Here is a 16,918-nt window from a genome sequence, read left to right as displayed (position 1 = left end):
CTGACCTGGGGTGCCCAGTATAGATACATTGAACCCAAACTGCACAGCACAGTAGCCTAGCGGTTAGGGTAATGCATTAATGCGCCAGTGACCCGGGTTCAGTTCCTGCCACTGCCTGTAAGGAGTTTTTAACGCTCTCCCTCTGTGTCCACATGAGTTTCATACGGGTGCTCTGGTTTCCTCACATATCCCAACGGCGTACAGGTTTGTAGACTAATTGGTCACATTGGGTGTAATTGTGTGGAGCAGTTTGCTGGACCAGAACTGCGCTATCTCTAAATTTAAAAAAAATAAAATGACGAAGACTTCTTTGTACCAAACCTAAGATCTCCCACACTGATGGGCGTCTAATTTACAGAAAAGGAGTAAACGTTTTGCATATTTCTTGGTCCTCTTTCTGAAACTTTATTGTTAACTTTTATATTAGGAAGTTTTTTTTTACAAATGATTTTGCATGCCTCTGTACAGCTAGAGGTATGCTGAAAATATACAGACCAAAATCAACATCAGAGCCAAAAGTACATCTACATCCCCACTGTATGGAATAGACTGGAAACCGAAGGCATGGAACTTATCACATATATATCACCGAAGGAACAATGAGCTGATTTAATAGTTCCTGCTGTTAGGAGGGAATTACCCCTGTGGCAAAGAGAATGATCAAAGTCAGGATAATAACAGCAATGATCACCAGCAAGATGATCATCTTCACATTCTTCCACCAGTATTTCCGAGCCACTTTCTGGGACGTGGTTTTGAAGTGTTCTGACTGCAAAGGAAAATGAGACATTGAATTGGTAGCTGATTCCTCCTTCTGTACATGGAACGCAGTTCAGCAACGCCTGAGTTTTCAAGTTCCCAGAGGGTAAATTGCTGACCTAAATATTTTTGTCTCTACCTCACTTCCTTCAGCAAGGGACACCTACCAGGCCTTGTGTAAGTGGAGCTGTTATTTCAGCTTTTAGGTCACTTCAAAACCACTTAAAAGTACTTGATACACATAGGCAAATATAGAACATCACAGCACAGTACAGACCCTCATCCCTCAAAGTTGGCCCAACCTTTTAACCTATCCTAAGGTCAATCTAATCCTTCCCTTACACATAGCCCTCCATCTTAAAATATTCCATTGCCTATCTAAGAGTTCCTTTATTACCCCCAATATATCTGCCTCTAACACCACCCCTATTCCACATACCCACCACCCCCTGAATAAAAATCCTAAATCTGGCATCCCTGCTATACTTTCCTCCAATCACCTTAAAAATATGCCCCCTCGTATTAACCATTTCTGCCCTGGAAAAACGTCTCTGGCTGTCCACTCTATCTATGCCTCTTATAATCTTGTGCATTTTATCATTTCTGCCCCGGCAATAAAGTATCTAGCCCTCTACTTGATCTTTGCCTCTCATCATGTTGTACACCTCTATCAAGTCACCTCTCATCCTCCTCTACCCTAGAGAGAAAAGCCCTGTGGTAATTATTTACCCAGACTTTTTGTAAAGAGAGAAATGTTTAGCAGGAAATTGAGAGCTTACTTTTTGCTATTCTTTGCACTTTGCAACAGGATTTCCTTATTCCTTAGTTTCCATATGACCATAAGATACAGGAGACATGGCCTCAGCTGTCGTAGCAAAGGATTTCACAGATTCGCCACTCTCTGGCTAAAGAAATTTCTCCTCATCTCCATTCTAAAAGAATGCTCCTTTATTTTGAGGCTGTGCCTTCTGGTCTTGGACCCCCCTCCATAGGAAACATCCTCTCCACCTCCACTCCATTAAGGACTTTCACCATTCAATTGGTTTTAGTGAGGTCTCCCTTCATTCTTTGAATTCTAGTGAATACAGGCACAGGGCCATCGAATGCTCTTCGTATGGCAAGCCATTCAATCCTGAAATCATTTTTGTGAACCTCCTTTGAACCCTCTCCAGTTTCAGCACATTCTTTCTAAGATAAGAGGCCCAAAACTGCTCACAATACTCCAAGTGAGGCCTCACCAGTGTTTTATAAAGTCTCAACATTACACCTTTGCTTTGATATTCTAGTCCTCTTGAAATGAATGCTAACCGTGCATTTGCCTTCCTCACCACAGACTCAACCTGCAAATTAACCTTTAGGGGATCCTGCACAAGGAGTCCCAAGTCCCTCTGCACCTCAGAATTTTATGTATTTTCTCCCCATTTAGAAAATACTCAACTCTTTCATTTCTTCTACCCAAGTGCATGACCATACATTTCCCGACACTGTCTTCCATCTGCCATTGCTTTGCCCGTTCTCTTAATCTGTCTAAGTCCTTCTATAGCCTCTCTACTTCCTCAACACTACCTGCCCCTCCACCTATCTTTATACCGTCTGCAAACTTTGCAACAAAGCCATCAATTCCATCGTCCAAAATGATTGAAATCATTGTTTCCTTACAGAGAGTTCCTCAGTTTAATATTGCAGCCAAAGTATTGGCCATGGAGAGGGGCCTTCTCGGCTGCAGCAGTGTCTTATCCCTAAGATACATTCTCAAGATGCCGGGGTTCAACGTCATCACCTTCTGGCCCAAGATGCTGCTAACTGAACCAATCCAGCACAGGTGATCACACCCTGGTTCACATTTTTACTGCTATGCTGTAGGCATTTCATTTTAGCAGTTCTGTAAGAGCAGTCTGTTCTGGTTTCAGCCTGTTTGGGTTATCGTTGGAGATAAGGGATGCTGAGGAATGTGTGACATCCAATCAGGATGGTTGGTCTTGGGTTTTCTATTGTTTGGGTGGAGATGAAGAGTGAGGATGCTGGAGAGAATTGGTCATAGGATTCAACCCAGTGGGAGACCGTGATTCGATGGAGCCAGGCGCCAAGGTCGACTGAGGATCGGTGAATATGAACTTTGGGAAGAGTTGAGCTCCAACTTGAGCACATTTGGCTGTTTAATTATAATGGGCCCTTTTTGTCTTTTTTCTTTCTTTTCTTTAATAACCCTTCGGTTAAGTTAAGATTCAGAAATCGAATTCCTTTAATCGTATGCCGTGTGCTGTCTGTTGTTTCTTGGCACTGAGTTGTAACAGGGTAGCAAGTTACACAGCATCCACACAAACCGGGATTTGGGGTGGGAGAGCACCTCAATCTCACGGGTTTGGTGGGACCAGAGTGTGTCTGCCCTAGACTTACACAGCCAAGGAAAACAGTGGGGTTTCACAAGAAATTAGACACAATGACATGCTGATTTTGATTTACGTCAAGCTGCAATATAATGTCCAACTCCTATACTCTATACTCTATGCAGTACAGCATACCCAAAGCCTTTTTCACTACCCTGTCTACCCGTGATGGGGCAGGCCACAGGACCTCAAATTGAGAACCAAGGCATTGAATGATAGCCGTCTCTATAGTGGGGTTTCTTTTGTTCAGGGAAACACTAGAGAGGAAGCTAACATGGTACTGAGGCCAAAATGGAGAATTGGCCATAGGATCATTAGGCCGGCAGTGGGCAGAGCTAAAGATGGCGCCGGGGGTGGGGCTGACCTCCCAGCCCATCAGCAAAACAGTTACATTTGTCCTACTCTACTGTCTCTGTTTTCCTTTTCAGGGTGGCTGGGTCCTGTCAGGATCCTTGATCTAAAGCGGCACTCAAAAACCGCAATCATGCATGACCACGTGTCCTGTTCTTGGAGCCTGCTGATTGGCTGTGTTTCAGTAGGTCCAGGTTTGGCCTGAAGTCGGGCAACTGCATGGCCCCGTGGGCACGGATTTTCACCGCTGTCACGAACTGAAGCATAGTGGGGGCCGAAACATCGAAGACAGCGAGAGTGGCTGACGGAGGGCTCGGCACTCGGTAATCGATTCTAGAGTCGGGGAACTCGAAATAAAAAAGCAATGCTTCAAACTGATTTTAACATCAAAATAGGAATCGTTGTCTTCCCTGGTGCTGTGGAAGGAGTGACATCTGTCTCTCCTTTGTTAGAGAGAGAGAGAGCCGGTGGGATGTCAAAATGTTGGAGTGAAGAGTTTTTAAATGACTGTTGACCATGGTCTCTCTTTGGGGGCTTTGCTGTTGCTTGTATGGTGGGTGGGGGGAGTGCCAATGTTTTGTGCTACAATAATTTGGGGGGGGGGTTGATGTTGCTTGTGCATGGGAAGGAGACAGGGGACTTTGGGGTTCTTATGTCTTTTTTCTGTCTTTCATTCTTTGGGGTTTTTTTCTCCTGTTTCGAGGATGTCTGCAGGGAGTAAGAATTTCAGGTTGTATATTATATACGTTCTCTGATATTAAGTGGAATTATTGAACTATTGCCATTGGTATAAAATGGAATGAGTTTGAGGAAAAGGCATGGTTAAGTGATTAGTGCACTTACAAGGTTGTTGTCGGGACTGGAGGACCTGAGTTTTAGGAAAAGGTTGAATAGGTCAAGACTTAATTCTCTGGTGTGTAGGTCCATCTATGTAATAATCACCCCACTTTCCAACTTACGCTGGCCTGCAGGTCCTCAGTCTTGGTCATGAGATCATCCAGTTTCTCGCCGCGAGCCAGTATCCGGTCAACGTTCTCAGACATGATGGTCTTTACTCCTTCCACTTCACTCTGGAGGCTCCGGACACGGTCCGCCTTTACAGGGCCCTCCACCTGGCAACAGAATACACCAGACAACAGTCAGCAGGTCACAATGGCGGTCAACAGTCGGTCAGCACCAGACGACAGGGGCAGGAGGGTAAAACAATATAACAGTGATTGACATCCCACCATAAAGCATTGTGGCGGCAGTGGTTAGCACAAAGCTTTACAGTACCAGTGACCCAGGTTCAATTCCCGCTGCGGCCTGTGGGAGTTTGTAAGTCCTCTCCGGGGGTGGGGGGGGTTCATCCAGGTGCTCCAGTTTCCTCCCACAGTCCATTGTAAATTGTCCCTGATATGTTTTGTAACTTCAAAGCATTAAATTGATTCACAGCAGTCCAAAATAGGGGTGTAACTTTGCCTTCACTTTAAGCAAGGCACGCAGGTATCATGATGATGTATGTAATTAACATATTTTTACATATAATCCGTAATAAAATATTTAAATGAAAAATAATGTTTAATCAACAATATAGATACAAGATTACTCAATTATTATTGAAATGTTAAGCACACAACAGTACGGTGATTAGGCTAGGGTTCTATAGAGGGTTGCTGGGTGACACGCCTTGAAGGGCCAGACGGGCCTAATCTGTGAGATGGATAACTAGAAGTCAACACAGAACAGCAACCGTCAAGAAGGCATGGCAACAGTTGCAATGCAGGAGATTAAATTCAAAGATCAAAGAAAATTTATTATCAATGCTTGTACGTATACCATATAAACCTTGAGATTCGTTTTCTCACAGGCACCCACTGAAAAATAAAACAATCTAATAAAGTCCGTGAAAAACTGTACAGAACAAAGACAAGGCCTGTGAAAGTGAGTCGACAGGCTGTGGAGTCAGCTCATTGCTGGGCGAGTGAAGTTATATAGAACATAGTACAGCACATTACAGGCCCTTCGGCCCACAATGTTGTGCCAACCCTCAAACCCAGCCTCCCATATAACCCCCCCACCTTAAATTCCTCCATATACCTGTCTAGTAGTCTCTTAAACTTCACTAGTGTATCTGCCTCCACCACTGACTCAGGCAGTGCATTCCACACACCAACCACTCTCTGAGTAAAAAACCTTCCTCTAATATCCCCCTTGAACTTCCCACCCCTTACCTTAAAGCCATGTCCTCTTGTATTGAGCAGTGGTGCCCTGGGGAAGAGGCACTGGCTATCCACTCTATCTCTTCCTCTTAATATCTTGTACACCTCTATCATGTCTCCTCTCATCCTCCTTCTCTCCAAAGAGTAAAGCCCTAGCTCCCTTAATCTCTGATCATAATCCATACTCTCTAAACCAGGCAGCATCCTGGTAAATTTCCTCTGTACCCTTTCCAATGCTTCCACATCCTTCCTATAGTGAGGTGGCCAGAACTGGACACAGTACTCCAAGTGTGGCCTACCCAGAGTTTTATAGAGCTGCATCATTACATCGCGACTCTTAAACTCTATCCCTCGACTTATGAAAGCTAACACCCCATAAGCTTTCTTAACTACCCTATCTACCTGTGAGGCAACTTTCAGGGATCTGTGGACATGTACCCCCAGATCCCTCTGCTCCTCCACACTACCAAGTATCCTGCCATTTACTTTGTACTCTGCCTTGGAGTTTGTCCTTCCAAAGTGTACCACCTCACACTTCTCCGGGTTGAACTCCATCTGCCTCTTCTCAGCCCACTTCTGCATCCTATCAATGTCTCTCTGCTGAGGCTGCTATCCAGGCTGGTTCAGGAGCCTGATGGCTGTAGGGCAACAACCGTTCATGAACCTGATGCCGTGGGACACAAGACTCTTGCACCTCCCGCCCGATGAGAGGAGCGAGAAGAGAGGGAGATGGGACGAGCTCAGATGGGGTTCCGAGGCTGGCACTGAGTAGTGGGGCTGAACACCTCCCTTTAACTGATTCGTTTCCTGCTCTTGGTCCCCGACGCCTTAATCTGGCTTGTAGCGCGCTCTCTTCTGCCAATGGTCAACCTTTATCCATTTCAAGGTCTTAGAATTAGTTAAAATTAGCAGAATCACTTAAAATTCTCAGAGTCACAGAGTGTCACGGCATGGAAGAGGACCCTGTGGCTCAACTTGTCCACGCTGGTCAAGATTCCTGTGAAAGCTAGCTGCATCTGCCCACATCAGCCCCCAAATGTTTGGCGAGGTCCCCCCAGACCTCTCCTTTCCACGCACCTCTCTAAATGTCTCTTAAAAGTTGCCATTGTACCTGCCTCAACCACTTCCTCTGGCAGCTCGTTCCATCTACCCACCACCTTGTGTATTGAAAATTTACTTTGAACTTTGAATAATGTCAAGTGGCCACGCAATTGTAAAGGAAATAAATAATATTATTTTCGCACTTTTGTCCTAGTTTTAAGTATTTTACCAGCTGTAAAATCTCTACAAGATCAGTTAAATTTGGGCAACATCGAAGGAATGTATCCGAGGGCTAACTTGTTCAGCTGAGCTCATCACAGAAGTCTGATGCAATGCATACCTCAGCGGGCAGGTGACTAAAGGCCCACAGCCACATCTGATCCTGATTACCTCAAGATGTTTAACTGGTCGGACAGGAAATTTGCTCCAATCTATTCCCGTCGTCATGAGCAATCTACTACTGATGGCGGAAGTTTACGGGAGATTCTAGCTCCTGTCGCGCTGTAGCAAGGTTTCAAGCATTTCAGATGGGGATTCTCAAAAAAAAAATGTTCCCAGTAAATTTGTTACCAAAGTACATTTACCCCCTCTGGTACCTCCTGTACCTAATAAAGTGGCCACTGAGTGTATGTTTGTGGTCTTCTGCTGCTGTAGTCCATCCACCTCAAGGTTCAATCTGTTGTGTGTTCAGAGATGCCCTTCTGTTCACCATTGTTGTAACGAATTGTTATTTGAGTTACTTTCGCCTTCCTGTCCCGTTCTGAATCACTCTGGCCATCCTCCTCCGACCTCTCTCCTTAACAAGGTGTTCTTGCCCGCAGAACTGCTGCTCGCTTTTTGCTCATTGCACCATTTTCGGTAAACTCTAGAGACCCTTGTGTGTGAAAATCCCAGGAAATCGCCTGTTTCCGAGATATTCAAATCATCCCGTCTGGCACCAATAATCGTTCCACTATCAAAGTCACTGAGATCACATCTCTTCCCCAATCTGATGTTTGGTCTGAACAACAACCGACACAAGAGAATCTGCAGATGCTGGAAATCCAGAGCAACACACACAAAATGCTGAGGGAGCTCAGCAGGCCAGGCAGCGTCTATGGAAAATAGTAAACAGTCGACGATGTGAAACCCTTTTCCATAGATGCTGCCTGGCCTGCTGAGCTCCTCCAGCATTTTGAATGGGTTGTTTGAACGACAACTGAACCTCGTGACCATGTCTGCATGCTTTATGCATTGTGCTGCTGTGGCCCGATTGACTGATTAGATATTTGCATGAATGAGCAGGTGACCAGAGTGTAACTTCACTTTCAGTAGTCTGACAAAATGCAAACCACAGCTGTCAGGTGATATACAAGATTATTAAGGGATTGGACACGTTAGAGGCAGGAAATGTGTTCCCAATGTTGGGGGAGTCCAGAACCAGAGGCCACGGTTTAAGAATAAAGTGTAGACAATTTAGATCGGAGTGGAGGAAAAACTTTTTTCACACAGAGGGTTGTGGTTCTGTGGAATGCTCTGCCTCAGAAGGCAGTGGAGGCCAATTCTCTGGATTCTTTCGAGAAAGAGTTAGATAGAGCTCTTAAAGATAGCAGAGTGAAGGGATATGGGGAGAAGGCAGGAACTGGATACTGATTGTGGATGATCAGCCATGATCACAGTGAATGGTGGTGCTGGCTTGAAGGGTTGAATGGCCTACTCCTGCACCCATTGTCTATTGTCTATTGTCTATTGTGATTAGAAGTCCATCACAGTGTCTGATTCCGATTCAAAGTTCAAAGTAAATTTATTATCAGAGTACATATATGTCACCATATACAAACCTGAGATGGACTGTACCTCAAGACGTACAACTGGTCGAACAAGGAATTTGTTCTAATCTATTTCGTCATCATGAGAAACATACTATTGAAGGCCAAAGCTAAAGGGAAATTCCAAATTTTGTCTTGTTGAGTAAAGTTTCCACCATTTCATATGGGACTTCTTGATTTCAACCACAAGGTTCCAAATAAAATTTATTATCAAATTATGTACATACAGTGTATGTTACCATTACCGACCATTCTCTAAGTAAGCTATTCCACAACAGCTTCTTAAATAAAAAGTCCTCGTCGCCTAATAGAGATATAAGACAGCAAGGCCATCCCCCCGATTCTTTCCAATGACTTTCTTTTCAAAACTTTTTTTTCGTTTTCACCCTGAAGCCTGAGGTCTCACATGAGCAGGTTCAGGAACAGCTACTTCCCTTCAACCATTTGGTTCTTGAACACACAGCATGTTGAACCTTAAAGTGGACGTGCTACGGCAGCAGAAGACCACAAACCCACACTCAGTGGCCGCTTTATTAGGTACAGGAGGTCCCAGCTGAGTGTACAGCGAAATATCACAACGCACTGTGAAATGCACTGAGGATGTGCTGGGGCAGCCTACGTGTTAGCCTCTTAATCCCCAATCTTTAAAGATTCACCTATTTGCTAATTTAGCCATTCAGGGTCACTTAGTGTCGCCAAGCTTCCGGCTCCAATGTAGCATGTCCAGAATTTACTCACCCTAACCCGTACACCTTTGGAACTTGGGAGGAAACCGGAGCACCCGGAGGAAACCCACACGGTCTTGGTGGGAGCGTACAGTCAGCAATGGGAATCAGACTCCCAGTCTTACAGCTGGCACCAGAACGTGTTGTACTAACTGCTACGCTACTGTGCTGCCCCTGAAATCTGAGATCTCAGAGCCTACACATTGCCCAAGTCTGACTGTCCAACTCAGTGCTTCATGTTAGAACAGTCGGGTAAATGTCCGGCTTGAAACAACACCACAGGATCTTTTGGACTTACCCAAGATGCCAGAGCTCAACGTCTCATTTTAAACACCTTGTTGTGGTAGATGGTTGGCGAGGTGGAGCTACGTCTCTACCAAAGGAGGTGTAAGGTGCTCCTTCCCTCCGCTAGCCTGCGGGTCACCCTCGGGCAGGGTGTAGCACCTGCTTAGCCCCCGATCAGGGTCACGTGAAGCCATGAGAGCAGGTGGTGGATGGTCGTATGAGCAGCTGGTGCATATCACAAGTCCTGGTTATGTGACCACTGACACCAGGCAGACAATCTCTGAAGAGTATTGATAACGGCTGGGGTCACCTGTCTTGTAAAGACACTGCCCAGAAGAAGGCAATGGTAAACCAGTTCTGTAGGAAAATTAGCCAAGAACAATCATGGTCATGGAAAGACCGTGATCGCCCACATCATACGACACAGCACATAATGATGATGTCATATGACACGGTACACAATGATGATGTCATATGACACAGAACATAATGATGATGATGATGATGTTGTGGTGGATAGGCTTTTGAGTTCCTGAGATCCCGAGAGTGACGCTGTCTGGAGTTTAGCTCCTGGTAGGGTCACCATGGCGATAAGGTCAAAGGGGAGGTTCCAGACAAAGAGCGATCCAACCAAGACCTCAACGGTGGAGCTGGCGGAAGATGATGACTCTTCACAATGGCAATGAAGGTGGAGGAAGGCGGCAGCAGTGAAGTGTCCCCAGTCGTCTTGCACTCCCTGACCCCCATCAGTCGAGGACTGTGAGGTGGCTGGCCATGCATCAGCCTCCCCCTGTTAAACAAAGTCACACACAAGCTTCCTCCATTAAGGAAATAACCCCTTGGGAGAACATCATACTGGACTTGACTGATTGTACTCCACCAACGTCAGTGGAAACCATCTGGTGCTTCGAGGTGACCGATACTGACATGTTGGGTGGCAGAGACAGAGAAGAAAACTTCTGCTGGGAGCCTGTGATCTGATTCACCTCCAGAAGCACAGAAGCCGGAACATGGAGCAACAAGCGGGGAACTGAGGGAACTGAGCGGGACGAGGAGCATCCTTCACCTGGGACTTGGCTGTGCATTTCCCTCCACAGAAGCTGCCTGACCCACGGAGTCCTCTCCGCTTCCTGTTTGATACTCCTCAGGGCAGGCTTACTGAGGATAACGTGTGCCACCGACCACAGGTAAACATCAGAGATCATCCTCCATAATGGCCCAGGTGTAGATAGCACTGCGCAAATCTGCTGAAAATGTGGTTTCAAAGTTCAAAGTACATTTATTATCAAATTATCATTTATTATTGCGATTCGTATCCATTCAGGCAGCCACAAAACAAAGAAACACAATAGAGCCCATTAAAAAAAGAAAACCGTCAAACTCCCAACATGCAGCGAGGAAAAAAAAGCAAATCATGCAAACAATAAATATAAGCAAGTAGTATTCTGAACTGAAGTCCACTCAGAGTGAGTCTGTCCACAGACTCTTAGTTCAGCGCAGAGCTGAGTAAACGTCGCAGAGAAGTGAAGTGAACAGCCCATCCCTTGCCTCGGGCCCCGTCTTCCTGACCTTTTCAATCTGGCCCGGTGCCAAAATCATCGTTTAAACGTAGGGTTCAGTCACTTCGCTTCAATACGCTCTGGGGCCTGGATCCCACTGCCCCGATTCGGCCTGTACTCGACCTTCCCAATTCAGCCCAGCACTTAATTCGATCAAACCTCGGCTCTTCCTCACTCCCGGTGCCTCGCCTCGCTTTGGCCCTGCTGCGTTGAATTGCCTTCAAGTCCAAGGGGAAGTTACAGGCTCTTGCTTGAGATGATCTTTTACCCGAAAGAGAGTGACCGACGAAATATTTAATTGTTTTCATTGCCACCGGCCAGAAGTCGCTAAGGGTCACTGTCACCATCTTAAACCAGACGTCAAAAGGTGACCAGGCTGGGGAGAATCAGAAATACTATGTTGATGTTGTATAAGTCGGTGACTTGAGGACCTAAGTTATAGGAAAGGATTGAATAGGCTACAACCTTATTCCCTGGAGAGTGGGAAAATGAGGGGAGATTTGGTAGAGATATAATCAAATTATGAGGGGAGATTTGGTGGAGATATAATCAAATTATGAGGGGAGATTTGGTAGAGACATAATCAATTTATGAGGGGTATAGGTAAGGTTAATTCAAGCAGGCTTTTTCCACTGAGGTTCTGTGAATCTAGAGCAGGAGGTCATAGGTTAAGGGTGAAAGGTGAAACATTCAAGCGGAACCTGAGAAGGGAACTTCTTCATTCGGAAGGTGGTGTGAGTGTGGAACGGGCTGCCAAAGGAGCGGCAGGTGCAGATTTGATTTCAACATTTAAGAGAAGTTTGGATGAATACATAGATGGGAGGGGTATGGAGGGCTACGGTCCAGGTGCAGGTTAATGGGATAAGGCAGGATAACATGGACCGGATGGGCCAAAGGGATCTATTTCTGTGCCACCGTGCTGTATGACTCTGTGAGCGAAACTGAGATGGTATCAGAACGGATCTGGTGATAAGAAGCTGTCTTCTGGCAAAGGTGTACTTGTTAAGAGGGAGGCCTTCAAAAGAGAAATTTCCGGAGTACAAATGCACATATGTGCCTGTCAGATTTGATAGAGGCATACAAAATTATGAGGGGTATAAATGTAAGCAGGCTTTTTCCATTGAGGTTGGGTGGGACTACAACCAGAGGTCATGGGTTAAGGGTGAAAGGTGAAAAGATTATGGGGAACGTGAGGGGAAACCTCTTCTCTCGGAGGGTTGTGAGAATGTGGAATGAGCTGCCAGCGCTAATGGTACATACCGCCCTGATTTCAATGTTTAAGAGAATTTTGGACAGGTACATGGATGGTAGGGGAATGGAGGGCTGGAGTCCTGATGCAGGTCGATGGGAGTAGGTAATTTAAGTGTTTCAGTACAGACTAGATGGGCCAAAGGGCCTGATTCTGTGCTGTACTTTTCTATTACTCCAAGACGCTAATGGCACAAACAGCTGCTCGATGCTAGTTAACAGCTGGTGACCACTTCAGCTGTGTTATGGCACTCTGTAGTGGCTCCACGGCAAAACTGACCACACTTTTGACGTTTTGGTGGCTGGGGTTTTAACTGGCACTCACCCTCACACTGACTGGCTGTTTGGAATTTTGTTTGGTTTTCTGCTCATCTAGGAGAAGGAAAACTCTGCTCTCACACCTCCTCCACTCATGGGAAAGGCTTCAGGAGTAAACCCCGAGGCAAAGTCTGGAGCCAGATTCCCGAAGGGAGTTCTATGCTGACTGGCAACTCCTGTGACGCCGCTGACACCAAATCATATCGGTCTCTGCCGTTCCTTTGAATTCATCTGCTGCCTGGGGAAGGGGGAACAGCTTGCTCTCCATATCGTACTGCCCTGGCTTGCGAATCAAGAAGACAGCTGGGAATCCACAAACGTGTCAACCCCGACCAACAGAGGGCGTCAAACATCACAGGTCCTCCAGGCCCAACGGGCCCATGTGACCAATCCGGCACAGGTTTGGAATGTGGGAGGAAACAGGAGCACCCGGAGGAAACCCACACGGCCAGGGGGAGAACGTGCAAACTGTTTACAGGCAGTGGCACGAATTGAACTTTGGTCTGTGTGAAGCTGGAATTTCAAAAGGCATGTGACTTTTTCTTTTAGAAAGAATCAAACAGCTTGGAAACAGGGCCTTTGGCCCTTTGAAGCTGCTCTGACCATCAACTACGCACTTTCAGCGGAGAGGAATGCAGGTGGTGAACTCCGGCCTGGGGTGACCGATCTCACTAAGGCAGCCTCCTTCGCGTGACGTACCCTGTACAGCCCACAACCTGCTCTGCACAGTTCGAAAGAAATGTCTGCAGAGGTGGTTGACGGCACAGTAGAGTAACGCTTTGCAGTACCAGTGACCAAGAGATTGGGGGTTCAGTTCCTGTCACTGTCTGTAAGGAGTTAGTACGTTCTCCCCGTGGCTGTCTGGGTTTCCTCCGGGTGCTCTGGTTTCCTCCCACAATCCAAAGATGTACAGGGTAGAGTTAGTAAGTTGCGGACATGCTATGTTGGCACTGGAAGTATGGCGACACGTATGGGCTTTTCCCAGCGCATCCTCGGACTGTGCTGGGCGTCGATGCAAATGATGCATTTCACTGTGTGTTTTGATGTACGTGACAAATAAAACTAATCAGACTGGGAAGAATTCCCTTAGGTTAAGGAAAGGTCCCAGAGAATATAATGGATGTAACGTGAGAAAGGCGGGAGAAAGGAAAGTAGAGAGACTTGCTGACAGTGTTTGTCAGAACAATAATGAAACTAATTTTTAAAGTATTGAAAATTTGAAGTTAAAAAAACAACTTCCTTTCTTACAGTCAGCAAGTCTGAAGAGAAGGAAAGCAATCTTTGTTAAATCCAAACACGAGGAAATCTGCAGACGCTGGAAATTCAAGCAACACACACAAAATGCTGGTGGAACACAGCAGGCCAGGCAGCATCTGTAGGAAGAGGTACAGTCAACGTTTTGGGCCAAGAACCTTCGTCAGGACTGTGAAAATCCAGGATGTAAAGCTATCCCTTGTTCAGTTTGGCGTGGTCTAACAAATAATGCAGTCTCACAAACATGAGAAAATCTATAGATGCTGAAAATGCAAGCAATTCCAACACAATGCTGGAGGAACTCAGCAGGTCAGGCATGGAAAAGAGTCGACAGTTGATGTTTCCAGTCAAGACCCTTCATCAGGACTGGAAAAGAAAATGAGAAGTCAGAGTAAGAAGTGGAAGAAGTATAAGGTGATAAGTTTTTAGTGAAACTGGGAGGGGGAGGGGTGAAGTAAAGAGCTGGGAAGTTGACTGATGAAAGAGATAAAGGGCTGGAGAAGGGGGAATCTGATAGGAGAGGACAGAACACCTTGGAAGGAAGGGAAGGAGGAGGAGCACCAGAGGGAGGAGATAAAGTGAGATAGGGAAACGGGAATGGGGAATGGTGAATCACCAGAAGTTTGAGAAATCAATGTTCATGCCAGCAGGTTGGAGGCAGTCTGCTGGTTAGTATCAGGAGGGAGGGGGGTAATTTGGCTAGCCTATCTAATTTTAGATGAGTCAATAAAAGAAAATAACGTACACTCCCTGAAGAAAATGCATACCAAACTTGTGTTTGGGATTGTGCAAAGATACCGGGACCATTTTCATGTGGTGAGGTCCCGGGAAGATGATTATCTCTCAACACATTTGAGTTGAATTTCAACAATGCAACTGAGATGAATGACGACAAAGCCTTTCTGCTACAGCCATGCAATTAACAAAGCATCAAGAATTTGCTCCGGGCAACTTTTTCAAGTCGCCTTGTGGTTTCCCCTCTAAGATGGCTACGATCTTCATCATCATTGTTATGTGCCATGTTGTATGATATCATTATTGTGTCCCGTGTCATATGACATCATCATTACATGCCATGTGGTATGATGTGGGCAAACATGATCTATCCATGACCATGATTGCCTTGGCAAATTTTGCTACAGAAGTGGTTTGCCATTGCCTTCTTCTGGGCAGTGTCTTTACAAGACGGGTGACCCCAGCCATTATCAATACTCTTCAGAGATTGTCTGCCTGGCATCAGTGGTCACATAACCAGGACTTGTGATCTGCACCAGCTGCTCATACAGCCATCCACCACCAGATCCCACGGCTTTACGTGACCCTGATTGGGGGAGGGTGCGCTAAAGAGGTGCTACACCTTCTTCAAGGGTGATCTGCAGGCTAGTGGAGGGAATAGAGCACCTTACATTTCCTTTGGTAGAAACTTATCTCCACCCCACTACCCGGAGATGCACAGTTCTACCACAAGCCTCAAAACCAAGCTTACTTTTTTATTGTAATGAAAATCAGGCTGACATAGAAGAATGGTCCTTCAGTATTTGGAGGTTGTTAGCAATAAAATTCTTCTTCCCATGACAGAGAGCACTGTACCATCAGGAGGAAGTACAGTAGCTTGAAGGCGCACATTCAATGTCTTAGGGACAGCTACCTCCTCTCCACCATCAGATCTCTGAATGGACAATGAACCCATGAATACCCTACTTCACTATTTTTACCAGAGAACTCCATAGACACTGCCTGACCAGCTCAGTTCCTCCAGCATCTTGTGTGTGTTACTCTGGATTTCTAGCATCTGCAGAAACTCGTGTGCACCCATTTTTCTCTCTTTTTGCACTATTTAATTGATATATATATATATTCACAGGACAATTTACAATGCGCAATTAACCTACTAACCGGTTCATCCCAGGACCATGGGAGGAAACTGGAGCACCCAGAGGAAACGGGGAGAACGTACAGGCAGCAGTGGGAATTGAACCCTGGTCACCTGTACTGTAAAGTGTAGTGTAACCCCTACGCTTTCTTACTGTAATTTACAATATATTTTACATATTGCTCTGTAGCGCTGCCACAAAACTACTTTCACGATACAAGTCGGTGATAATAAACCTGATTCCCATACTGATCTATTAAGAGAGTTGGCACTGTAAAACAAACACTCTTTTGTATACCAGATTAATGGAGAGCAAGCAGTGGCCATTCAGCCCGTTGCACCTGTTCTAGCTCTTTAAAAGAGTTTCACCGGGCAATGAGACGACTGTAAGTCATGCCAGTGCAAGCAAGCTACAAGGACAAATCGTCAGGTGCGTCAGGTGCGTCAGAACAAAAGATCCAGCCTATTTTTACCAAGAATCAAAGCCAGAACTCTTGTTTCGTGCACACTAGATAAAAACCAAAAGAAGTTATTTGCCATACAGCAGAACATCAGGTAAATTCAGTTGGTCAGTAAAGTACAATAAACTGCACAAATTATCAACCGGGCTCACTGACTGCAGGAGAAATCTTGCCTTCACTAGCCGGAGCCTCCTGGTCAGAAGTCAGATCTGAACAGTGGGCGGACTCACCTAGTACAGGGGTGAATATACACGGCACACGAAGCAAACTGCTTCAAGCAAACTTCTGAAACAGAGTTGAGAAACTCACGATTAACTTTCCAGTTCTACTTACTGCTGTCGCTGCCATGATTTCCCACCGGAGTATCAGTCCCTCTTTAACTTTAAACCCAAGAGATTCATGTACTTAATTCACCAATAATTCAGCACAAGTGTCCACCGTGCTTCCTGCTTCTTAAATGTCATCATTTCTCGCATGACTTCCTGCTTCCTACTTAATTACCATGAAGTGTGGACCAGCCCTTACAGCACTAATCCCTTCAGCACTGCAGCGACACCTGTATTCAGGTAAAAAGAAAAAGGCAGGGCACCTACACTCGGCGGCCACTTTATCAGGTACACCTGTACACCTGTGCGTTTATGCAAATAG

At 45.8% G+C, this 16,918-nt stretch overlaps 1 protein-coding gene across 1 annotated transcript; it reads right to left on the bottom strand.

Moving 5' to 3' along the window:
• Window positions 1–389: 389 nt before the first annotated feature.
• On the bottom strand, window positions 390–16,747 carry LOC134350295 (vesicle-associated membrane protein 8-like). The gene is made up of 3 exons (XM_063055336.1): window positions 16,604–16,747; window positions 4,457–4,609; window positions 390–769 (listed from the first exon to the last, which is right to left on the bottom strand). The coding sequence occupies exons 1-3, from the start codon at window positions 16,616–16,618 to the stop codon at window positions 626–628; spliced, it is 312 nt and encodes a 103-aa protein (XP_062911406.1). The 5' UTR covers window positions 16,619–16,747; the 3' UTR covers window positions 390–625.
• Between the last annotated feature and the right edge of the window lie 171 nt (window positions 16,748–16,918).

This window comes from Mobula hypostoma, chromosome 8 (assembly GCF_963921235.1).
Source record: "Mobula hypostoma chromosome 8, sMobHyp1.1, whole genome shotgun sequence".
Lineage (NCBI taxonomy): Eukaryota > Metazoa > Chordata > Chondrichthyes > Myliobatiformes > Myliobatidae > Mobula > Mobula hypostoma.
Note: the sequence above shows the minus strand (reverse complement) of the source record. Positions and strands in the feature narration are given on the sequence as shown.

Bases quoted from the DNA above. Each gene is read 5' to 3' on its own strand.
- LOC134350295 (XM_063055336.1), bottom strand. The intron at 770-4,456 runs GTAAGTTGGAAA...TTTCCTTTGCAG, and splicing joins CTGAGGACCTGCAGGCCAGC to TCAGAACACTTCAAAACCAC.